The sequence below is a fragment of the Phragmites australis genome, chromosome 9 (genome assembly GCF_958298935.1).
Source record: "Phragmites australis chromosome 9, lpPhrAust1.1, whole genome shotgun sequence".
Lineage (NCBI taxonomy): Eukaryota > Viridiplantae > Streptophyta > Magnoliopsida > Poales > Poaceae > Phragmites > Phragmites australis.
Genome location: NC_084929.1, coordinates 29,008,583 through 29,031,419, shown reverse-complemented (window position 1 = coordinate 29,031,419; position 22,837 = coordinate 29,008,583). Strand labels below are relative to the sequence as shown.

Below are 22,837 nucleotides of genomic sequence, written 5' to 3'. Positions count from 1 at the left end.
TAGCCGAGGAGAGAAATTTGGCATCTCTAAAACTCATACATTTAGATCTATGTGAAATGAATGGTGTGTTGACAAAGGATGGAAAGAAGTACTTCATGACATTAATTGATGATGCGACTAGATTTTGCTCTGTATACTTGTGAAAATGAAAGATGAGACTCTATATCACTTTAAAATCTATAAAGCAGAAGTTGAGAATCAACTAGAGAGAAAGATCAAAAGAATTAGGTCAAATCATGGTGAAGAGTATTTCTTTAGTGACTTCGACTTATTCTGTGAGAAACATATGATTATTCATGAGAGGACGCCTCTCTATTCACCTCAATCAAACGAGGTTACCAAAAGGAAGAACCGCACACTGATTGACTTGGTTAATACCATGTTAGACACTGTGGGATTATCTGAGGCGTAGTGGGGGAGGTCCTGTTGACTTCGTGTTATGTCCTGAATAGAGTTCCTCTCAAGGATAAGGAGAAAACCCCATATGAAGAATGAGAAGGGAGAACACTATCACTTTCTTATTTGCACACTTGTGGATGCTTGGCGAAAGTCAATGTAACAATAACTAAAAAGCGCAAGCTCAGACCTAAAATAGTGGATTGTGTCTTTTTGGGATATGCTTATCGTTAGCATTGCTTATAGGTTTTTAGTGGTTAAATCTGAGATATCTGACGTGCATGTCGATACAATGATGGAGTCTTATGATGCGATATTTTTTTAGCACATATTTCCTATGAAAGATTTACATAGCATGGATAGACTATCTTCTGAAATAATTCTTGAACCCACTCCACATCTTAAGATTATTGAACAAACACAGGACCAAGATCTTGAGGAGGATGATAGTGATTCTCCTAGCAGGTGTAAGAGACAAAGGACTGCAAAGTCTTTTGGTGAGACACATTTCATATTCACATCACTTGGTTTTAAAAAAAGTTCTATTGATATCGAAAGTTTCGATGGGTTATATAAGAAGTTCCGATATTAGCCAGAGTGTCCGATGGTTTAAAAATCTCAGTGCTCAGGATGGTTTTGAGTTAATGGGAAGTTCCGATGTTGTTGGTCGGAAGTTCTGATGTGTGCTGGAGTGTCCGATGTAATTAAATTTCTAGTGCTCGGGAAGTTCTCAACTTGATCGAAAGTTCCGATGATTTTAATTGGAAGTTCCGATGTGAGCCGATGTGTCCAATGTGTTTAAATCTCTGGAGCTCAGGAAGTTCTCGCTTGAATCGGAAGTTTCGATGTTTCGAATCCGAAGTTCCGATATGTGTATATATCTAGTTCTTGGTTTGAGTAGAGCTAATGAATGATGTTACTTTGCACTGATCGGAAGTTCTGATCATAAAATCGGAAGTTTCGATGTGGGCTGAAAAAGTGCATAACGGCTAGTGTTTGGGGTACCCTATAAATACTCCCCCTCTCTCACGTCTTCAGGTTGTTGGTGCTCTGACAAGTTAGAACCTCTCTAGAGCCCCAAAGTTCATTTCTCCACTCCCCTAGCTTTATGCTACATCTTGTGAAAGGGTTTTGAGTGAGAGATCTAGTGAAAGTGGATCGATTTCATCTTTGAGCACTAGGATTCATCTCCAAGCGTTCTTCGTGCGCATTTGTTACTCTTGGAGATTGAGGTCTCCTAGATAGCTAGGAGTGACTCACGAGCCATTGAATCACTTGTGGTGCGTCGTGAGAGTTTGTGAAGGCCGGATTCCGCCTCCGAAAGGGAAGGAATACCAAGTTGAGTCGAGGAGTGCTTTGTGCAACCTCGTGAGGCAAAGTGTTGAAAGAGACCTAGCTCAAGTGCGACCGAGCCCCTCAATGGAGACATAGGATCCCCTCAAGATTCCGAACTTCGGGAACAAATTCTTGGTGTCTCTCCTCTTTGGTTATTTCTCTCCTTTTATGTGTTTGCAAGCAATTCAGTTAATATCTTGAGTTAGACTTTGTGCTTGGTAGTTCTTCTCCAAATTGAATAGTATATTATACTGTTGCATCTTGCATTTCATAGTTTAACTCATTTTTACTAATAGATTTAGCTTTGTTCTATATTCAAGCAAATCGGAAGTTCTGATATTGTATATCGAAAGTTTCGGTGTAAGTCGGAACATCTGATCATCTGGATCAGAATATCTGATATTAATTTTCGCTATATTGTTCTGTTTTAATTATTTGAAAAAGGGCACATTCACCCTCCCTCCAGGTCATATCTTGATCCTTCACCCTTCCTTTTCACTCGACCCAACCTTTCTCTCCTTCCCGGCCCGTTGTAGCATCTAGGCCCCTAGGTAAGAGGTGAGAGTTTCGATGATTAATAATAACCGTATCATTGTGACTAACGTATGCGTCTTGAGCAGTATCAAAGAAAAAGAAAAACTTAGTTAACAATGATGCCTTGATACTCTTGGCCCTTTAAGCGCTTATATGGACGATCAAAGGACCGGTACATGAAGGTTAAGGATCTTCTAGTTCTAAGTATCACAAGGAGATGAAGGACACTTAGAGTAGTATATGTTCTATTTCTTTTTTAGTCTTTTGACCATACTATAAAGAGGGGTTGAGAGTTGTAGCTTGACTTAGGTGAGTCTAGACATAGTTGATGCACACTTGTGAATTTTTAGACCTAGGTTGGTCATACAAGCTTTTGGTTCAGTGTCCAAGAAGTTAGAACTCAAGATTGTTTGAATTAGATAAATTCAGTGAAAATTCAACTCACCAGATGATCCTCTGTATGAAAAGTATTCTCACCGGAGCAATTTTCTAAGAGTTCTGAGTCGAAAAATTGTTGAAGTCCACGCCGGATGGTCCGGCGTTGTGAAGAGTATTCACCGGATGAATTTATACAGAGAGGTTGCAAACTATCGTCTGGCCGGTTTCAATGCGCCGAATGGTCCGGCGTAGAAAAGAGTATTCACCGGATGAATTTATACAGAGAGGTTGCAAACTATCATCTGGCCCGTTTCCATGCGCCGGATAATCCGGCGTAAGTCCGGATTAAACGCCGGAGCTTTAACGGCTAATGGAACAGTTAACGGCTATTTTGTCAGGGGTATTAGCACCGGATATTCCGATGTGAAGTGAGTTATTCACACCGGAACTTCCGGCGTTAAGAAAAATTCTAGGTTGTTAGGCAACGGCTAATTCTTGATCCTTAGCCCATAAATACCCACTCATTTGGACTTCTTAGGAGCTCTTGCGACCCTGTAGCAGCTCATACACTTGGTGTGTCATTTAGAAGCAAGAGAGAGCACTTGTGTTTAATCTCAAGTTCTTAGTTGAAGATTAAGGACTTTTTTAGTGCTTGGAGAGTAACAAGTGTGCATCTAGCTATTGTCTAGGCTTTGTCTTTGTCAAGTGAAGCTTAAAACTTGTTACTCTTGGTGGTTGGCAACACCTAGACGGTCTTGGTGATCGAAGGTGTTCTCGGTGAGCTCTTGGAGGACTTGTGGGAGCCCCGGGAAGAGATGATGTACTTGGTTTGATGCCCGCCAATCCGGAGATGGAGAAGGGGCAATCAAGAGGGAGCACTTGAGTCTTGGTGACTCAAGGGGGAGCTACATCCTTGGTGGATGATCCAACGAGGACTAGGGGGAAGTGCCAACTTCTCGAAACCTCGGAAAAAAATTGGTGTTCTCTTCTCCAACTATTTACATTCCCACATTTTACTTTGAGTATCTTGGTTCTTGCAAGTCTTTCTTTTTACCGTTTTTCCTCTTAGTTATCTTGCTTGTTTAATTGCCTTGTCCTAGTTTAAATCACGTAGTTGCATTCTCCTTTATCTAGGCTAAGATTGTTATTTATTTTAGAAAGCGGTAGAAGTTTTAATTAGCGCCCAATTCACCCCCCCTCTTGGGTCATTCGATCCTTTCACCCGTTTCCCCTTCCCTCGGCCTGCCCAACCGCCAGCCCAGCCTGACCCCTCCTCTTCTGCATGGATCGCGACCGAGCTGGCCCAGCTCCTCAACCCGCTACTGCGCCTCCAGCTCAACCCGCTCACCCACGGAAGCGCCCGCGCCTTCGCCCTGACCTTTTTTGCCTTTTTCCCGCACCCGCATCCGTCGTCTCTGCCTCGGTCTCACCCGCCCCCATCGAGTCCAAGTAGAACTCGACTCCCATCGCCGCCTTTGGAGACCCAAGCTGCCCCGTGTCCTCGAGCCCGCCTATATAAGCCCCTGCACCCTCCTTGATCTATACTTGTCGCAAACTTGTCAAGTTCCAAATCCTCTCACTGAGATCTCGAGCTTCCGCCACCATAGAAGTCGCCCCTTGTCTAGCCTCGCCGCGAGCTGCTCCTTTGCCGAATTGCCTTACCCATGATCCTCCGTCGTCTATGCCATCACCAAGCCTCCTCTAGAGTTGTTCCGACGAGGTAAGCCCCCAAAACAGAGTCCCCGTCCCCTTCTCTCTCAGATCCACCGCTCGCCGTCGTCCTCCATGTGCCGGAGCATCATCCGGTGACTTCTCCAGCCATTCGTCGCCGTGAGCCCCTCGGTCGCCTTTGTGTGCCTCCCCTCCGGCCACCCCTCTCCTCTGTGTTGTTGGATCCGAAACCTAAGGCCGAGGTAAGATCAACCCTTACCCCTTCAGCATCCAATCGCAAGTCGTCATGCGTCCCTTCATAATCCTGGTCAGCATCCTCGCCACGTCAGACCACCACCTCAGCAGCCACATCACCGATCTCGCTGACGTGTCAAGCCCAATCAGCAAATCCATGTTTTTCAGTATAAAAATAAATTTGATAATTCCAGTAATGGGTAATTTTGCAAATGAGACCCTGAGCTTTCCTATTACATAAAAGATCTCCTCTCTTTTACACTTTAGCCCCTAAATGTTTTATAAAATTACAAAAAGGTCCCTAAAACTTTCTGTTAATTATAAACTAGTCTCTTTCTTTTATAAAATAAACCTAAACTTGTTTTTAGTATAACTTCTGCGTCTTACCTCCTTTTTCAGTGATTCTTGCGCCATTAGATTCATTTTTCAGAGCTCTAGCTTTCTAGATAGGTTTTGTCTTATTGTTATCTTGTTTTGTGTATTGTTCTTAGTGTGTTTTATTTGTGCGCTTTGCCAGTAATTGTGCAATTAGACGTCAACATCCCGGATCAGTTTGAGAAACATCAAGACCAAGAGTTAAAGTACACTGAGCAGCAACAAGGAGAAGGAAAGTGTCATTGATCATCTTGAACCTATATTTTTAAATTATTTTATTTTACAAAATTGCATGCAATGTCAATTTGATGGGTAGTCACCTATGTTAGGGTTTGCCCTAGTTCTTCCTTCATATCCCTTGAACCTAGGTGTAGTTAATATGATGTCTTTTGGGTATATTTGCTTAGCCATGCTGTCAGGATGTTGAGAAGTGTCATATACTTGACTATTGAACATATAACAATGATGGTTAATATGATGATGAATTTGATATAGCAATATGGAACCTTAGGCCTTGAGCAAATAGGTGGTTATGAAAGTGATCATAGAGATGTTGTTGGTTTAGTCTTTACTCAAGTGACCTAAGTAAGGACCGGTTCGTGGAGAGACAACCCAAGACATTCCGTACAAACACGAGGCTAATATGGATAGGCTTTGCCAATCAATTAAGGTTCTTCCAGTGTTGTGTGGGCCACATTGGAGATGTGGATAAATGAAGTTAATTCCTAGATTCCATAAGACACAAGATGGGGCTTCTGGGTAGAAGTTAGACTCGCGTAAACCCTGGCGGTGAAACCTAGAGTGATGGTGACATATACCTTGGAAGTGTGTATAATGCTTGGCCGGTGTTGCAACACGGAGACTTTAGTCACCTGCTTGTAGGTGATGAAATCACGACTAGTGGGAAAGTTGTACAACCTCTGCAGAGTGTGAAATCTGATATATCAGTCGTGCTCACGGTCATGAGAGACTTGGATCCTCACATGATTAGTTGGTTTTTGGTATGGTTATGGTCATGGTTTTGGTATAGTACAGGTGGTACTAGTTGGTTATGGTTTACGGGATGGTTAGCCTTGGATGGTTAGTTATTGGGTGGTTTGGGTTACATTCACTTAACAATTATTTAATGTTTTTAAAATACATAACTATTTTTATTTACTCATATTTAAACAAATATATCGTGTGTTATCCTATTCTTATTGAAAGCCTATATATCATTATTCACACACTTATTGAGTACTCCATGTACTCACTCTTGCTATCCATCACAATGCATATGCTGTTCAGTGGAAGACTTTAAAGACTTCCAAGACGACAACCTGGTGTTTTAAGAGCGTGTCTTCCGGTCGGTGCCTATGGAGTACTTGGTTGCCGATGCTTTCGTCCCATTGCCTTCGTTTAGCTACTATCATTTAGCTTTTTAGAGTTATTTAGGTGAAGTATTTAATGTAAGAGTTGAACGATTGTAAGTTAAAGTATTGCTTTTGTTACTTCACCTATGACATCCTTATGTGTGATGAACTTCTAGGCACACATAAGTCATATCTGATTTTGGTTGTTAAAACCAAGTGTGACAGGATTACTCTCACACAATCTCGTTATGTTGAGAAGGACTTGAGCCGTTTTGGCTACCAGGATAGCAAGCCTTCTCCAACACCTTATGATCTCAGTGTGATACTTTAAAAGAATAAGAAAAGTGGCAGGGATCAACTGTGATACTCTCAGATTATTGGATCACTCATGTACTTAGCTGATGCTACAATCCTGACATCTCATTTGTTGTGAGCAAATTGAGCCGGTTTGCTTCTAACCCAGGTGATGAACATTGGCGTGTGCTTGAGAGAGAGTCATGCACTATTTGCTTGGTATACTATGAGTTATGGTCTTCATTATTCTAGGTACACATCGGTATTTGAGGGTTATAATGATTCAAACTGGATATATGATGCTGATGAGATTTATGCCTTAAGTGGATATGTATTCACTCTAGGTGATACTGCTGTCTCCTAGAGGTCTTGCAAACAGACCATCTTGACAAGGTTAACTACGGAAGCAGAACTCACTGCGTTAGATACAGCCACTGTTGAGACAGAATGACTGTGTGAGTTGTTGATGGATTTTCTGTGGTTGAGAAACCGGTACTGGCTATCCTTATGAACTGTGATAATCAGATGGTTATTATCAAAGTAAAAAGTTCTAAGGATAATGACAAGTCCATAATACACGTAAAGAGACGATTGAAGTCTGTCAGAAAATTGAGAAACTCTGGAGTGATAACCTTGGATTATATCCAAATAACTAAGAATCCGGTAGATCCCTTTACAAATGGACTATCACGGAATGTGATAGATAATACATCAAATGAGATGGGCTTGAGACCCATGTGAGTTATACTATAGTGGTAATCCAACCTATGTGATCAGAGATCCAGTGAATTATGACCTGAGAAGAACAAGCTATTGGTCTAACTAGAGGAGAGTATTTTTGTTTTTTATCCACTAGAGTGAAGATGCAATACTCTCATATATCTGTAAGGCAGGTTGGCTACTGCATTAATGTGTTCTGTTGGCTTTAAGTAGTGAAGATGCTAAACTACATGGCATTCTTGAAAGAACACACATATATGAGCCTAACTGTTGGTCGCAGTCTATGAGACTTGGGTGATCTCTAGTAAACTCATGAAGAGACCATGTAGTACAACTTATATACTCCACTCACGAGGTAGCCTACTGGCAGCCAAGTATCAGTTATGACTTTAAGTGAAACTTGTTTGTACAAAACTTGCAATTCAAGGCGTAGTCCATTGTTCAAGTTGTGAATAAGTGTAGCTTGATGTTCTAGCTGGATATTCTACTTAACAGTCTCCACTGAAACTGGTAAATCAAACAGTAGTGGAAAATTAGCAATTCTCTATGGAACATTGAGGGGGGTTCTCCCTATATATATATGCAAGGACCCCCACCTTATTGAATGAAAAATAAATAGACTGCTAATTGATAGTAGTCCTTAAATTGAGAAGGCTCTCATTAGGTGAGTCTGTATAAGAGTTAGAATTTTTGCCTCTTTCTCTTTCTGCTGCGTTGTCGTTGTAGTCTACTCCATCCCGGTGTCGGCATGCACCGACAATCGAGAGAGCAGGTCTTTGAAACCCTCACTCTTGATATTCTGCACCAGGATAGGACGAATAAGGTTTTTGGGAAGCGCTCCATGCGACTGCTCAAGTTATTCACCATGTTTCTTCTTCCTGGTCACTGTGCCTCGTCCACTGTCATCTTCAATAAATTTGGCGCATCATCAGCTGGATCGATCATGCCGTCAACACAGTGCAACTAGTATCTTCAGCAACATCCACAACGTAGGACAAGTACGTAAAAACCATATTACTCATATATTATTTGTTGTGGTTCCTAGTCTCAAGTATAGTAGATCTAGAGATATGTAGTGTTTTCATACACATGACTAGATTATGCTCTGGTAATATGAATATGTTAGTTTATCCGTTTATACTCATGAATTATTTATGGATTAAATTAAACCTAAAAGTGTCATATATTCCAACATGTTAAAGGTGGATTATACAATCTGCAGAAGCTGGTGGAAGACGGATTGCTGAATTGTTACAATCTGGGAGCTGAATTGTACTCAGTGGCGGATTGCAGAAGGGATGCCTGTTTGTCATAATCTGCAAGTTGAAACAAACACGTCCTAAGATCCATGCTCTCATTTTGTCCTTTATTTTCCCAAATAAAACATGCACCGATGATTTAGATTTTTAGAACACTCTAGCGTTTTGTTCTTTCCACACCTCCCAAGTTACAAGCATGATCATAGAGGTGATAGCCTTCTTTGGTTGATTTGGGCAGTTCCATACCTGTGTCCACCACTGTGGAAGGGATGAGGCCAATATCCAATATGAAGGAGCAAGGCTCGTCACACCAGACCACTGGGCCGCTAATATCCAGACGCGGGTGGTATACTTGCACTCAGAGAATACATGCATAGCCATCTCTGGTTGCTGCCTGTATATCATGCATTCATTCCATCGAGTGTAGCCAACCACAGGCAGCTAGTCTATCGGAGGTCCAGAGTCTATTTTGGAACGCTAGCCACACAAACAAATTATATTTCGGGAGTCCTAGTTCTTCCAGATGATCTTTTCCAAGTCTGAGGCACACGATCCCAAGAATTGGGCATTGTAACTTGTAAGCCGACTTGGCCGAGTATTCCCCTGCTGTTATGAGTGTCCACTTGATGTGGTCTTGTACTGTCGGATCAAGCACAATGATAGCCACCTTATCCCAGAGGGCAACGAACTTAGTGACGTGCTGCACCGATGTGATTTTTGCAATGTCAATGTTCAGGATCCAGTTACCATTCTCTAACGCCTCCTTCACACTTCTTTTTTCTCCTCTTGGACGCCTGAAAATGCTTGGTGCTATATCCTTGGGGCGCATGCTTGTAGCAAGTAGAATTCCCAAAAGGTCACCGTGCACCCGTCACCTATGAAACTAGGCTGAATCCGAAGGAATTGGATCCCAACCTCCAAAGGCAGCGATGGGCCGGCCCATGGAACTTGTGCGCTGATGGGCTGCATTGATGATATACAGAAGATGTGGTACATGGTAAAAAGGGGACATGGCCTGAGTGGCCCTAGTGCCAGCTCTGCCCCTGCCAACCCCCTATCCAAACAGTCCGTGAGAATGCCACTGGTATTGTTAGTACTTCAAATATGGATGACCCCATTTAGTTTCATTATATTCCGTGAACATGCCACCAACAGGGTACACACAAGCACCTTATCAGTATGTAAAACGAGGAGAAGATATAACTAGTTTATATGCATAGCAGTAACCACCAAATTATCTGGAGGCATCCTTCAGCAAGTATCACTAGGAAAGAATTGAAGGCGCATTGTAGAAGATGTTGTAAGAGGCCATTTTGGATCCTCTTTAGGGATGACTATGATTTTTTTCGAAAATGAAAAATGTATTGACTCTCATCGTTAGTTACATCAAGATGATATAACTACAATAAAATTCACCCTCGATCTCTACATAGTTCGGATGCATAGCTAAATAAAAGGAAAATAATATACGAAACAAGAAAAAATGAAATAGGCTTGAAAAGGAGAAGAAAAGATCCGATGCAAGGACTATGGTGGAGAGACATTGATTCGAAGCCTAGACTTCTATCCAAACCTAGTAAATAACTCCCTGGCCACCCGCTCCAAATACACGCATGTCGTGTCGTTACCACCATTTCTCGATACTCCTACCACTACAGCATAGATCATATACAGAGCAAGCACATAAACGTATAAATAACTTGCAATGGAGAATTAATTTTTCTCAAGGGTGATTACCGCTGCATGTCTTTCATATCTTTATGTGATAAAACTGTCTTGCTATCCATGTCAAAGGTGACTTACCCAAGCATGTCTTTGCATCAACATTAAGAGAGTGCCTCACCACTACAACAGAACTAGTTATTCGTGCTGGCTCATCAGTACCGGTTAGACTAGAATCGGCACTGATAAAGTATCAGTGCTGATTCATAACATCTCGTGCTTGATCATTGATTGAACTGGGTTGAACCGGTACTGATACTCAGTATCAGTGCCGATTCTTAATACAAACCGACACTGATAGTATCAGTGCCAGTTGTTAATAAGAACAGACACTGAAACTTGCTTCGGACCCGAGAGTTTTATACAGTCCCGTTTTGGCTCGTTTTGTTTACGTCCGACTCACCACATCCACTCGTTCTCCTCGTTATCCTAACGACCGATAGCCACTCGACCACACCCGTCTAAACCTCACTCTTATCTCTTCATTCATCCCACCTCTCTCTTGCTCTCTCCCTCTATTCCTCTCTCTCTTCCTATCACTGCCTCCATGGATCCCGTCAAGAGCTCGAGCCTGTCCAGACGACCAGACCTCACTCGTTCTCTTCATTCCTCTCTCTTCATCCAGCGAGGTAAGCACCAAGTCAATTCGCTGGTCTGTTTTTGAATCGTGAGTTCGTGTTCGTGACCACCATACGTATGTCGCAGTGACTGAGCTGCTACACTGCACGCGCGATGACCCATGAACCAGACAGCCGGTGGAGGGATGCCGAAGGGCGTCGCCTTCACGCCGCGGATGGAGCTGGAGCGCGCCGGCGGGGAGAGCCAGAGAGCGGCCGTGAGGGGTCGCACCGTGCCACAGCGCACGGGCTGAAGGGCTTCTGAGGCCAGTCGGGGACGGGTGGCTGCTCCAGGCCGGATGCCTGTTCCTGTTCATTTTGATTGTGTTCTTGTGTTTGAGATGAGATGAGTTGATTTGTGCTTGTGTTTGTATGGATTAGATGAGTCGATTTGTGCTTGTGTTCGTATGGATGAGATAAATTAATTTGTGCTTGTTTTCGTATGGATGAGATGAGTCGATTTGAGTATGCCCGTGGCGGTGGCGGTGGCGATGGCGGTGGCGGGAGCACCGCGTCAAGTGGCGACTGGAGCAGAGGAGGAGGTTGACGAAGGAGCGGGTAGTGCGGTCAGAGCGGGCACGGCGATGGGCGCGACGACGGCGGCAGACGAGCCAGCTCAATTGAGCTGGCTCGTTTACTCTTTTTTTTTCCTTCTGAGAATTATTTTCAATGTCGGTTGTACAACTGGCAGTATTTGAGATGACTTTCAGCACCGACTAATTACTGCCGGTTGAAAAACCGGTACTGAAAGGCTTTTGAAACCGGCACTAAAAACTTGTCTGTAGAAGCATGTCCTCACCACAAAGTAGAAGCAAGTCTTTGCAAGAACTCTTACCAACATCGTCCATGCTCACCAGAGGGAACTGCCGTGCAATGCGTGGAAGCTAATCATCATAACCGTACTCTCCATAGCCCAGAGCACATGAGCTTCGATCGTGATGTCATCCTGCCACTTCGTATCATCGTCGTAGCCGTGCGTCAACATCCAGACGGCGATGGTGAAACTAGAACTAGGTTCACTCCCAGATACCGTGCCGTCGCTCAGACAACGTTGACGAACTCCATAGTTTCACCCTCGGTGATGAACATAGACTGGTACGTTTGCGGCAAGCCACACTTTATTAGATGATTGGTTCATACGTTATATACTTAATTTTTTTATCAACTTTGTCATATCTGTAGTTAAAAATCTATTAAAGTTAGTCGTAACACCATTAGATATGAACCATTCATGCTGTAGTCTTATCTTCACGGACACTCGTGTGCTTAACTTCCCACTCACCAGCAGTGGCGGCTGCCCTGTCCGAGCGGAGCCTGAAGAGCTCGCTCGCCTTCCAGAGGCACATCCTCGTCGTCTTCAAGCTTGGCCGGATTAAGACGGAGCTCCTCCGCCACGAAATCTCTTGAATCACCGGCGGTGAGCAAGAGGCCGACGCCTCTCCAGTTCGCCATACGCAGCCGGCTTCTCCTCCAGGAGCGTTCCTCCGATGCAACAATCTCCTCTTGGGTCAAGTAAAAGCGCGAGAGCAGTGCGAGTCGATCACGTAGCACGTCAGCCCCTCGAATTCTCCCTCCATGCGTAAGAGGACGGCGTTGCGATGGGTCGCCACGACGATGCCGAAGCAAGACGGCTCGCGCCCCTCCGGGCAGTGCACGCAGAGGCGGGATGTGCTCGGCAGCTTGGAGAGAATGAAGGAGACGTGGACGGGGCCGCCATTGCTGGCGCAGGCCATCACGGAGGTCAACCCGCCTTTGCGGCTGAAGGAGACGAAGTCCTTTTGGTAGATCTGATGGTATATAACCTCCCAGCGAGGGATGGAGGGGGACCGATTCGATCGAACTTCCACAGCGGCTGCCGGCTGCGGCCAAACTAGCTTCGAATCGGGACGCGCGGGGCGGAATTGTATCGGTCTTCAAGGGTTCGTAGCAGTGAGTGTCGACGGCGATGGACGGGAAGCGGAAACCAGTCGCTATTTGGTAATTGGCGGCAACAATCCCATGCATTTACGTACGTGCTAACATTGCGTTGCGTGGGACCTAAGGGCATATTTATTTTAATTTTAGATTGTGAAAATCTAGTTCAGTTCGTAAAAATCGTGAAAGTTTTTTCTCACCAAATTTATCAGATTGCAGATCGTAAAATTTTGTAGTGTAACTAAATTTATGAATTATGAGAATTAACTTTTATATTGTGCTCATTTGTTTTTACTTTTGCTTTTGAGAATATAATTCATTATTAGAATAAAAACAAATAAAGTCTAACTGGTTGTACAACTAAGCAAACAAAAACATTTGGGCCTAAAGAAAAGAACCTCATTCCCTCTGGTGTGCCAAGCCAGTTGGCCCAATTTCTTGCGCACAAGCCCATGGACCTTTTTAATTTTTAATTTCTTAAATTTAGCAATTTTTGGTGTTCGTTTGAAAAATAGCAACTATAGGCATCATGCTAGTTTGGCCTAAAATTTGTTTTTTTTTCTCATTGTACAAGTAACGTTTTGAGATGATTTTTTTTTGAGAGATAGATGATAGTATCCTCTATATCATAATTTTTTCAAAACATTTCATGGCCATTTATATAGAATTTTGAATTTTGAGATCAATAGAATGCTACAATTTTATTTTTTAATCAATCATCTGTTAGAAGTGAAATATGTTTATTTTTTTAACATGTCCCCCGTTAGAAGGTCGACAGGCACCTGTTGCCCTTCCAACAGATGACAGCCACCTATTCGTGCTATTTTTTTAAATAGGCATCTAAAATTACTAATTTTAAAATATAAAAATAAAATAATTCCAAGCCACAAGACCACAACTTCTCCTACCCTGAGACAACCACAAAGCCGGTGCTCAGCTCCACATCCTGCAAAAAATGGTTGCCGCGTTAGCTAACTGGATCACAAGCAACAAGTTAACTTTCCGTCCATTATACCAAACTAACTGCACGACGTCTGCAAGCATAAATGGGACACTTTCTTAAACAGATCAGTGGGCATTGGTAACCATTTTTGCATGCATTTTGCCAACTTCGGTCACTTAAGCTTGAAGTACGCTAATATATAGGCAATTTGGTAGTTGAGCACTACCGCTGTGCAGCAGTCTGGTGCTTCTGTTATTGCGCTTTATAGAGAATAAAAAAAGAGCACTGGATGCGCTAGCTACATTGGAGCTGCTTTGACAAATCATGGTTAAAAAGTGCATGTCTCGTCTGGACACCAACGTTTAGCTGTGATCGAGCTTCATGCGCGAGCTGTTTGAGCCTGTGCTTCGAAATGCTACAATTAGCTGTGTTTGAGTAGTATTTTTTTGGGAATTAGGCAGGAGTTATGCCGATTTTCATTAAGAGGGAAAAAAGAGTGTAACAAAATACAACTAATGATCCTAGGGACAACCGCACTAGATTTATATTTACATTGTGAAGAGAAATAATTGAGTAAGATCCGAGTTAAGATAACCCAAGTAAAGGGGACCATAGTCCTTAGAGAACAAAACACGCCTACTCGTAGGATATATCCTCTATAGTGAGATTTGTCATTTCTCTTGAGTTTTCGCTGAGTTTTGAAATATACACCAATCACATTCTTTCCCGATATTCCACATGGTCAGTATTAAAATCCTAAATTGACTATTTGAGTAGTAATTTCATGCTAGCGAGTTACCTCATCAGCGTAGTTTTAAAATCCTAAATTGACTATCTAGCATCAAATCTGACCCGTGGTCCTTCAATCGGACGGTCAGAAATAATCCAACCAAATGGCATCCCCACTTTGCACCACATGTAAGAGTACCTACCTAATGGGTATATTCCGCTAGAAGCACATGTACCCCTAACCTATACAGTACTATATTCCTCGATTGAAAACTGAATGGTGTGACCTATACAACACATATTCATTAGCGTGCGGTATTAGTCTTAAGCTCACCTGTCGGTGGCGGACGGCTCGGGTTAAGCAAAAGCACCGCAAGTAACCGATCCTGCTTCTAATGTAAGTGTGTGTTTGGGAGCTCGAATCTTTTTAATCTGGTTTGGTAAATACTTATAATTTAAAATAGAAATGTGTAAATATATAGTTTTATTTTAGCTCGACAGATGCAGGTTTTACATCCATTTATGCATGCATATTTACTTGTGAGTATCACAAAATTATCTTCACACAAGTAACAAATCACAATCTCAACTATTATATCTACTCATGCGGTCTCATATTCAGACAAATAGAAACTCAGTTCAGGCTCTCTAGACAGATACAACCAATCAAATACTTTTCTTTTCAATAAATATAACTCTGCTCGACTGATTTCTCCTCAATTTACTTATATGATAAACTTGTACAAAATCTCATCCAGAGAACCAAATAGGGATGGACGTGCAACGATCCATGAATTTATTTTAATATAACTGAATCAATTAAATAGTTATTTTGACTAGATCAAATAACTAGTTAGTTAAATTATGTTAGCACAGATCCATGGATATCTATTAGAGCTTTCCGTCCCTAGAATCAAATACACTTCAAGTGACTGACCTGACGTGACCCATCATAACACACGCTCGTGAGTCTGGCGAATCACACCACCGGTATATTAGACTGTGTCCAACGGTTTCTCTTCAGGGGCTAAAATCCCTTCACGACGAGATTTTCGTTCCCTTCAGCGCTCCAACGGATTCCCTTCACGGTTCCCGTCGCGAAGGGATTCCCAGGGTCATTCCCTCTAGCACGGGATTCTCTCTCCTTTCACTTCGCGATTTTCCTCGAAGGGAAGCTGTTGGAGATGAGAGGAAATAAAGGGAATGGAAATGGGGAAGGGAATCGGAAAGGGAACGAAATGAAGGGAATATTGTTGGGGACAGTCTTAGGACGTATTTGGTTGCTCGAATTTGGAGCATCCTAGTTTTGCTCGTGCGTATATTTCCATGAATAAGGTTGTTTAGTTATCTGCATGTATTGTTCCTCTCTATATTCACGAATACAATTATACAGTTAGAGTCTAGACCGGTGGATATACCCGAATCGAGCTTCTAGCTTGACCCGATGGATATATTATATCCGCTATAGTACTGCAACAAGCTCATTCGTTAATCTTAGGTGTAAAGTCACTGCATCCGCCCATAAAATCTACCAAACACCTTTATATGATCATTGTATCTATAGGTGCAGAGTTATTTCATCTGTCTATATAGATAATTAAACATCTTCACATGATAATTGCATCCATAGATACAAAATTAGATATCACATTCACTCATCCTACTTTTAAGGTTTTCAGGATCCTGATCGTAGAATCCTACAATCCTACAAAGCCGAAACGATCCTGATCCCACCATATATCCTAATTTTATAAAATCATAATTCTAGATGAGAGTTATACACGATCCCACCAAAGTTTTTAGGATCGCACGATAGTACGATCCTACCTGGCTGAGCCTCGTAGCAACCAGTCGAGCTTCCTCCTACACTCACATGAGCCACACATCATGGAACTCTGTATAGATCTATGTATACAAAATTTGAATTTAGAACTATATGAATCCATGTGTAATTATGTTTCATTTTTAGTAAAATTCCGTAGTTTATATCTTCAGAACCTATATTTAATAATGTTTCATACTTGTTAAATATATTTTCAATATAAAACTAAATTAATCTTTAAAAATAAAAATCTTATATAATCGTGACCTACAATTCGATCCTATCCGATCCTACTCGATAAAAAATAATCCTACCTAAAATTCCGATCCTTAAAAACTTATATACTCCAACTCGTTTAAAATATACGACGCAGCTACACAGCTATACGAAAAACAACCCCCAGCCCCCAAAGATTTCCCGTCTCCTCGTATCGTTCGTTCCCCCTCCCTCCCCAGCCCAGATCCGCCACCGCCCGCTCCTTCGATCCCCGCGCCCCACGCCCGCAGGTGAGCCGACCGATCCACCCCGCCTGGCCGTCCGTCCCCGGCCATTTCGTCGTGTTACTCACTCCGCGTGTTCCTTTTCTCCCCTCTGTGTGCAGGTCGGGATCGGTAGGGGGAGGAGGAGCGCGCGAGCAGCGGCATGGCGGCGCCGCCGGCGAGGGCCCGGGCCGACTACGACTACCTCATCAAGCTGCTCCTCATCGGGGACAGCGGTGAGTGCCCACTGGATCTCTCTCTGTCTCGTTCGAGGGGTGTATGTGTTTCGTGGGATCGGAGGTGGATTGTTAGTGTACACGAAGCGGATCTTGCTTGTGCTGTCTGTGGTCGTGTTCGCTTGATCGATCCGGGTTCCGTTTGGAGTAGAGAGCGGATGAGATGTTGCTTGCTGGTTCATGTATACTTCTTCCTTTCTGCTGAGCGTCTTGTGCGTTAAGGGGCTTTGGACGAGTTAATGAGATGTTACTAGCCACTATGGACTATGGTTCATCAGTTTCATATGCAAAATTGGGAGAGTGATGATAAGTATGAGGGCAGAGATAGATTGTGGTTCGCCATGAGTTTTTTTTTCCTTTCATGGATGAACATTCGCTAGAGGAAATTGTTTGGTTGGAGGAAGAGGCACGTTGGAAATAGTCCAATTTGTGGGAATGTGCTTTCAAAGTTCCTTGCTCTGCAGATTAAGTAGTTAGACTTGTTCAAAGGTTGACATGTTGATTTGATCCTTCCTGGTTAAGCAATGCTTTCTTTTGCCCATTCTTCCAATGAACAGAGAGACTAGAAAGTGTTACTTCAAAAAACATTCACTTTAGGTGCTTTTGATAACGTAAAAATATTTATTTGTGACGTCATGGGCTGTTCTGTCTTCTCTAGTTTTTTACTTGTTAGTGCATACCATGTAAACCATGAAATTTATGCAGCACACTGTTGTGAGTGGATATAATTTTTTTTGCTTGTTGGGGGTGCATAATCTGTGAAAAGAGCAGCTGCTGGATTTCCTCAGTTGAAAAATGCCTCTGGAAGTTTAATTAAGACTTAGCCAGGAAATATGCCTCAACTAAACTAGGAGCATTGTTGTGTTTTCTCTCTGAGCCGTTTTACCCATATTTTATTCTTTCCCTGATCCAGGCTTACTGATGGGATCAATTATTCTTGGCAGTTGGCCCACAATGGTGATGGATATCAGTACTATTATGGCTATCCATGTTTTAGACCATGGCTTCTATGCATTGGTTTTGAGCATTTCTAGTATTTAATTGAAGTCTATCGGTTTCTGGCATAACCTTGGCATTATGCTGATTGCTGAGTCTTGCTTTAGTAGCTATATTGTTATAACATGTAAAGTATAATTTTGAACAGTTATCATACAAGGTTATGTTTTTTACTGAATAGTTATTGTGTAGCTAGTGGCATGTCCACTAGTCAAGTTTTCTGTTGTGTCTTGCCTGATAAGAGCTATTCATACTCTTTTCTATGTCTAGGTGTTGGCAAGAGTTGCCTCCTCTTGCGGTTCTCTGATGGTTCCTTCACTACAAGCTTTATCACCACAATTGGGTAAGTCTCTTCGGTGTCGTGAAGATTTGAACTGCAGGTCATTTCTACCTGCATTAAATGGGAATGGGGCATTTGTTATGTACTCCATTCTGATCTCAATACTTGTTTTGTTCAGCATTGACTTTAAGATAAGAACAATAGAATTGGATGGCAAGCGTATCAAGCTACAGATTTGGGACACAGCGGGCCAAGAACGCTTCCGGACTATTACCACTGGTATAATGCTTAATTTCACTTCTGATCGACTATTTCCTTGAAATTATATGATAAACCTTTTGATCCAGTAAACTTTATTTTATCTCAGCGTACTACCGAGGAGCTATGGGCATCCTGCTTGTTTACGACGTCACCGACGAGTCATCTTTTAACAGTACCCTCTTCTTGGCCATACACTCATATTCCCTGATGCTTCCATTTTGAACTATTTTACCCATTTGTTGAAGATTGGTTCACCTAACACACAGACATCCGAAACTGGATCCGGAATATCGAGCAACATGCCTCTGATAATGTCAACAAAATTCTGGTTGGCAACAAGGCTGATATGGACGAGAGCAAAAGGGTACACATCCATGAGCTCATCCTTCCTCTTTATTGTTCTAGTGTTCTGTAATGTTTTGACTGATTTCACACTGTATCATTTTGTTCGAAATCAATAATTAGTTGCTTAATATTTTCTTTAATTTATTAGCCAAATAATTAATTTTATTGTCCTTTTTAACTGTTGCTTCAGGCTGTACCTACTGCGAAAGGGCAAGCACTTGCTGACGAATACGGCATCAAATTTTTTGAAACTGTATGCTGCTTGCCTGAATTGAGTGGCCTTTTCAGTGACAAAGTTGTTTTGTCTCACAGTGTACTATGTCTTTTCAGAGTGCCAAGACAAACCTCAATGTGGAGCAAGTCTTTTTTTCCATTGCACGCGACATTAAGCAGAGGCTTGCCGAGACTGATTCAAAGCCAGAGGTACAGATAACTGCACTTAGTTATGCTTGAAATTCCTTCTTGTTCAGTGCTCTGAGCAATATATTCTTGCCCTGTAGGACAAGACAATCAAGATTAACAACAAGACAGACCAGGGCTCTGATGCACCAGCAACCACACGATCTGCCTGCTGCGGCTCATAGGGATGCTCGACATTCATGATCATTGGTTGTTTGACATAATTTATTTCCCGCTTGGCTGTGATAGGAAGAATTTGAAGAAGCCACTTGTGATACTTATGTTTGGTTACGTTCTTTGATGCAACCACTCTTGCTGTTGACGTAGCTATTGCTATTTCTGGGAGCTATTGTACTCTGGATTTCGATCCTCTTGAAGAACCTCTCTCTACAGTGTGTAATGAAATCCATGTCGTTGGGTTTTCATTTTATTAATCAATGCATGGAACAACGTATTGTTCTGGAGTGAACTGTGTTTTTTTTTGGTTATCTTGCAATTCCTTTGGCCTTCTTTTCTTTGGAGGACATCCTGCGATCCTTTTGTTGCAATCAGGTGTACTTTTATACCAGGAATGTCAGAATCCGGTGAAACTTAGTTTATGAAGAAGAGCAGGAAGGGAACGTGCTAGTGGCACGGTGGTATGTCACCCAATTGCGGTGTTACTAACCTGTGTCGTGTGATTTTAAGTAGTCGTGAAGTCGTTTTTAGTAATACTCCTGGATGGTCGGTCCTCGGTGTCTTTTCTCGACTTGTTAAAATGTCATGGGTTGCTTTTCTCCATATAGTTTTTATTTTTAAGAAGAGCAGGAAAACATATTGGGAAATGAGACCAGTATGTGCAGGAATATAAAAAACAATTGAAAACTGTTACGAATAGACACCTTTAAATATTATTATGTCACTAATTATCATTAAAAAGAGGTATATTCCTAATAAACATATCTTTTTATCATATTATTTTATCATATATAAATATATAAACACCTTGATCAATAAATACAGGAGTTTTATTCTTTCTACTCTATATTGTGTCTATTCTATGCTTCAATATGTTATCAGCGCCATAGTTCTACTGCGATGCTAATCACCCAACAACGCTCATCGGCCACGAAGAGGAAGAACAACGACGTGCTTCCACTTTGCACAAGGCGGTGACCAGAACACAATTAGAAGCCACTTTCGTTCTTCATCACTGATCAACCACACCACAGCGAGCACTGGACACTGCTATTCTCCGTCGACATCGTCGTCATTGAAACCGTTGAGATGTCACATAAGGCGCTAAGGAGCCATCCATCACGGCACGTATCCTGGAGCACTCTAATTCTGCAGAAGAGAAAGATGGTGCATGACTTCAACGCGCAGGGCATCCAATAAGCGGTGGCGACCGACAATCGACACTGATGGCCGAAACCACATCCGCAAAAACAGCAGAGAAAGAAGGAAGTAGACCATCGTAGAATCCATCACAATAGCCGATGCTACAAACATGGTCATCCACGCTCGGTAAGCACAACATCCTTACCGTCTCCCGCAGTGCCCTTCCCCTAATAGGATCTAGTGCATCCATTGTCTCTGGATGAGGGGAGGATGGGGATGGCATGCTCCTCAATCGTGCCCCGCCGTGCCTCCTTCGTCAGTACCCTCCTCCTACGGCAGTGCAACGCATCGCCCTCCGAGGCGGCATCCTCCTGAGGTAGCGACGGACATCCTCTAGGCCATCAGCAACCGCTGGAGCGGCAGCGTTCCCCGAAGACCAGCAGCGGTGCCCTACCATGTTCCCCTACGACGGTGCCCGGTGGCTAGCCCATCTGATGGCATCGGCCGAAGACGCCAACTTGACTTGGCGCATAGGGCCGCCCCTACACGGCAGCGGCGACCGGCTTGACACGCGTCGACGGCAGCGCCCGACCAACCACACGCCCATTGCCTCGATGCGGCCTCACTCCACCGGTCCACGTCACCCAGACATCAGGCAACCGATGACTCCTTGGCCTCGACAGGCAACAGCACGAACTGCTCTAGCTGCGGCGGTGGCGGCACACAATGTGTAGAGGGGCGAACCGCCCTAACCACTCTGCCTCCTCTCCCTTATGTATGGCGCGGGGTGGAGGGGGCACCCCATTGTATTTAGGCCACAAAGGCTAAATGGGCCTAGGCCTATGTGTTGTTCGGCCTACGGGAAAAAGAAAGAAAAAAAAACTTGCTGGTTTGGGCAGGAAATGAAAGAGCTTTAGCCCAAATTCGTTTTCGGCCTGAAAAATATTTCAGTGGCCGGTTATTTCTATTTGCCCCCTTGGGTCCCAATAAATAGTCCATATAAATAGTACTGTGTATATTATTTTAGTTAAAGCTCATGTATTATAATTGTATTAGTTTATATACTTTTAGGAATAAACATTTCTAGACCTAATGAATACTAGATTTGTAACATGTTCAATGTGATTTTGTCCCCCATCCCAAAAACATGTATTTACCTTTCCATACTTTTAAATTCTTGCAATTTACTTTATATTGCAATTGAATACTATCCGCACTCATATTTTGATTTAAGCCCAAAATTGCTTTATAAAAGCACAAAACTCTTAATTAAAAGCAGATTTTCATGCAAAATTTAAAGTGACTACCTCAACCAATATTGATATAACACAAGGTCGTGTATCTTATGATATCTACGGCAATATTTGTAGATTATGCTCATAACAACGAATTACTCGTGCCACTACTATGCGGTCTACATTTTTCTGACTACCGCCAAAGTGTTAAAGCATTGCTATGCGGTCTACACCATTTTCAGTGACTACTATCAAAGGGTTAAATCACTACATTTGAGGTCAACACCATTTTAGTGATTACCATTGATGTGATTACCTATATTTAATATTTGTGAAACACAAGGTAATGGAATAGCATCTACTGCATATTTACAGATTATCTACCATTACTTTAAGGTCTACGTTTTGTCATGTTGACTTAATGATTACCTTCAACGTGTTTTTCCAAATATTCTACTTAGCATAACACAAGGTAATAGAAATATAGACATCTACTGATAAATATCATATTATTCCTCATACTATTGCGAGATCTACATCATATTTGGTGATTATCTTCAACGTGTTAGCTACATAATTTGAGATCTACACTATATAATTCAAGTCTCAACTTGACTTTACAAAATTTTGCATCATAATTACAACATTACCATGATGATTTTTAATTTACCTACAGTAAATTAATTAAATGTATGGTTAAATCTATGTATGATACAATGACTGGCAAAGAGTTCGAAGAATTTACGCTCAATGGTCAGAATTATCTAACATGGGAAATGGACGTCAAGGTCAACATTGTATCTCGTGAAAAAGTAGCAGCACTAACACCCCCCAAAGAGAGAGAACCACCGCTATCAGATCAAGTTAAATATATAGTATTATACATAATAATGTACCATATCTATCCAGATTTCAAATATGATTATCCGATGGAAGAAAATTCGGGCACTTTGTGGCTAGCTCTCAAAACCAGACATGAACAGCAGTAGGC

General features: G+C 42.4%; 1 protein-coding gene across 1 annotated transcript; it reads left to right on the top strand.

Moving 5' to 3' along the window:
* Positions 1–16,669: 16,669 nt before the first annotated feature.
* On the top strand, positions 16,670–19,760 carry LOC133929034 (ras-related protein RABE1c-like). Its single transcript, XM_062375610.1, has 9 exons — positions 16,670–16,801; positions 16,897–17,010; positions 18,277–18,349; positions 18,465–18,565; positions 18,654–18,719; positions 18,814–18,911; positions 19,083–19,145; positions 19,223–19,315; positions 19,393–19,760. The coding sequence occupies exons 2-9, from the start codon at positions 16,938–16,940 to the stop codon at positions 19,474–19,476; spliced, it is 651 nt and encodes a 216-aa protein (XP_062231594.1). The 5' UTR covers positions 16,670–16,801; positions 16,897–16,937; the 3' UTR covers positions 19,477–19,760.
* Positions 19,761–22,837: the final 3,077 nt, after the last annotated feature.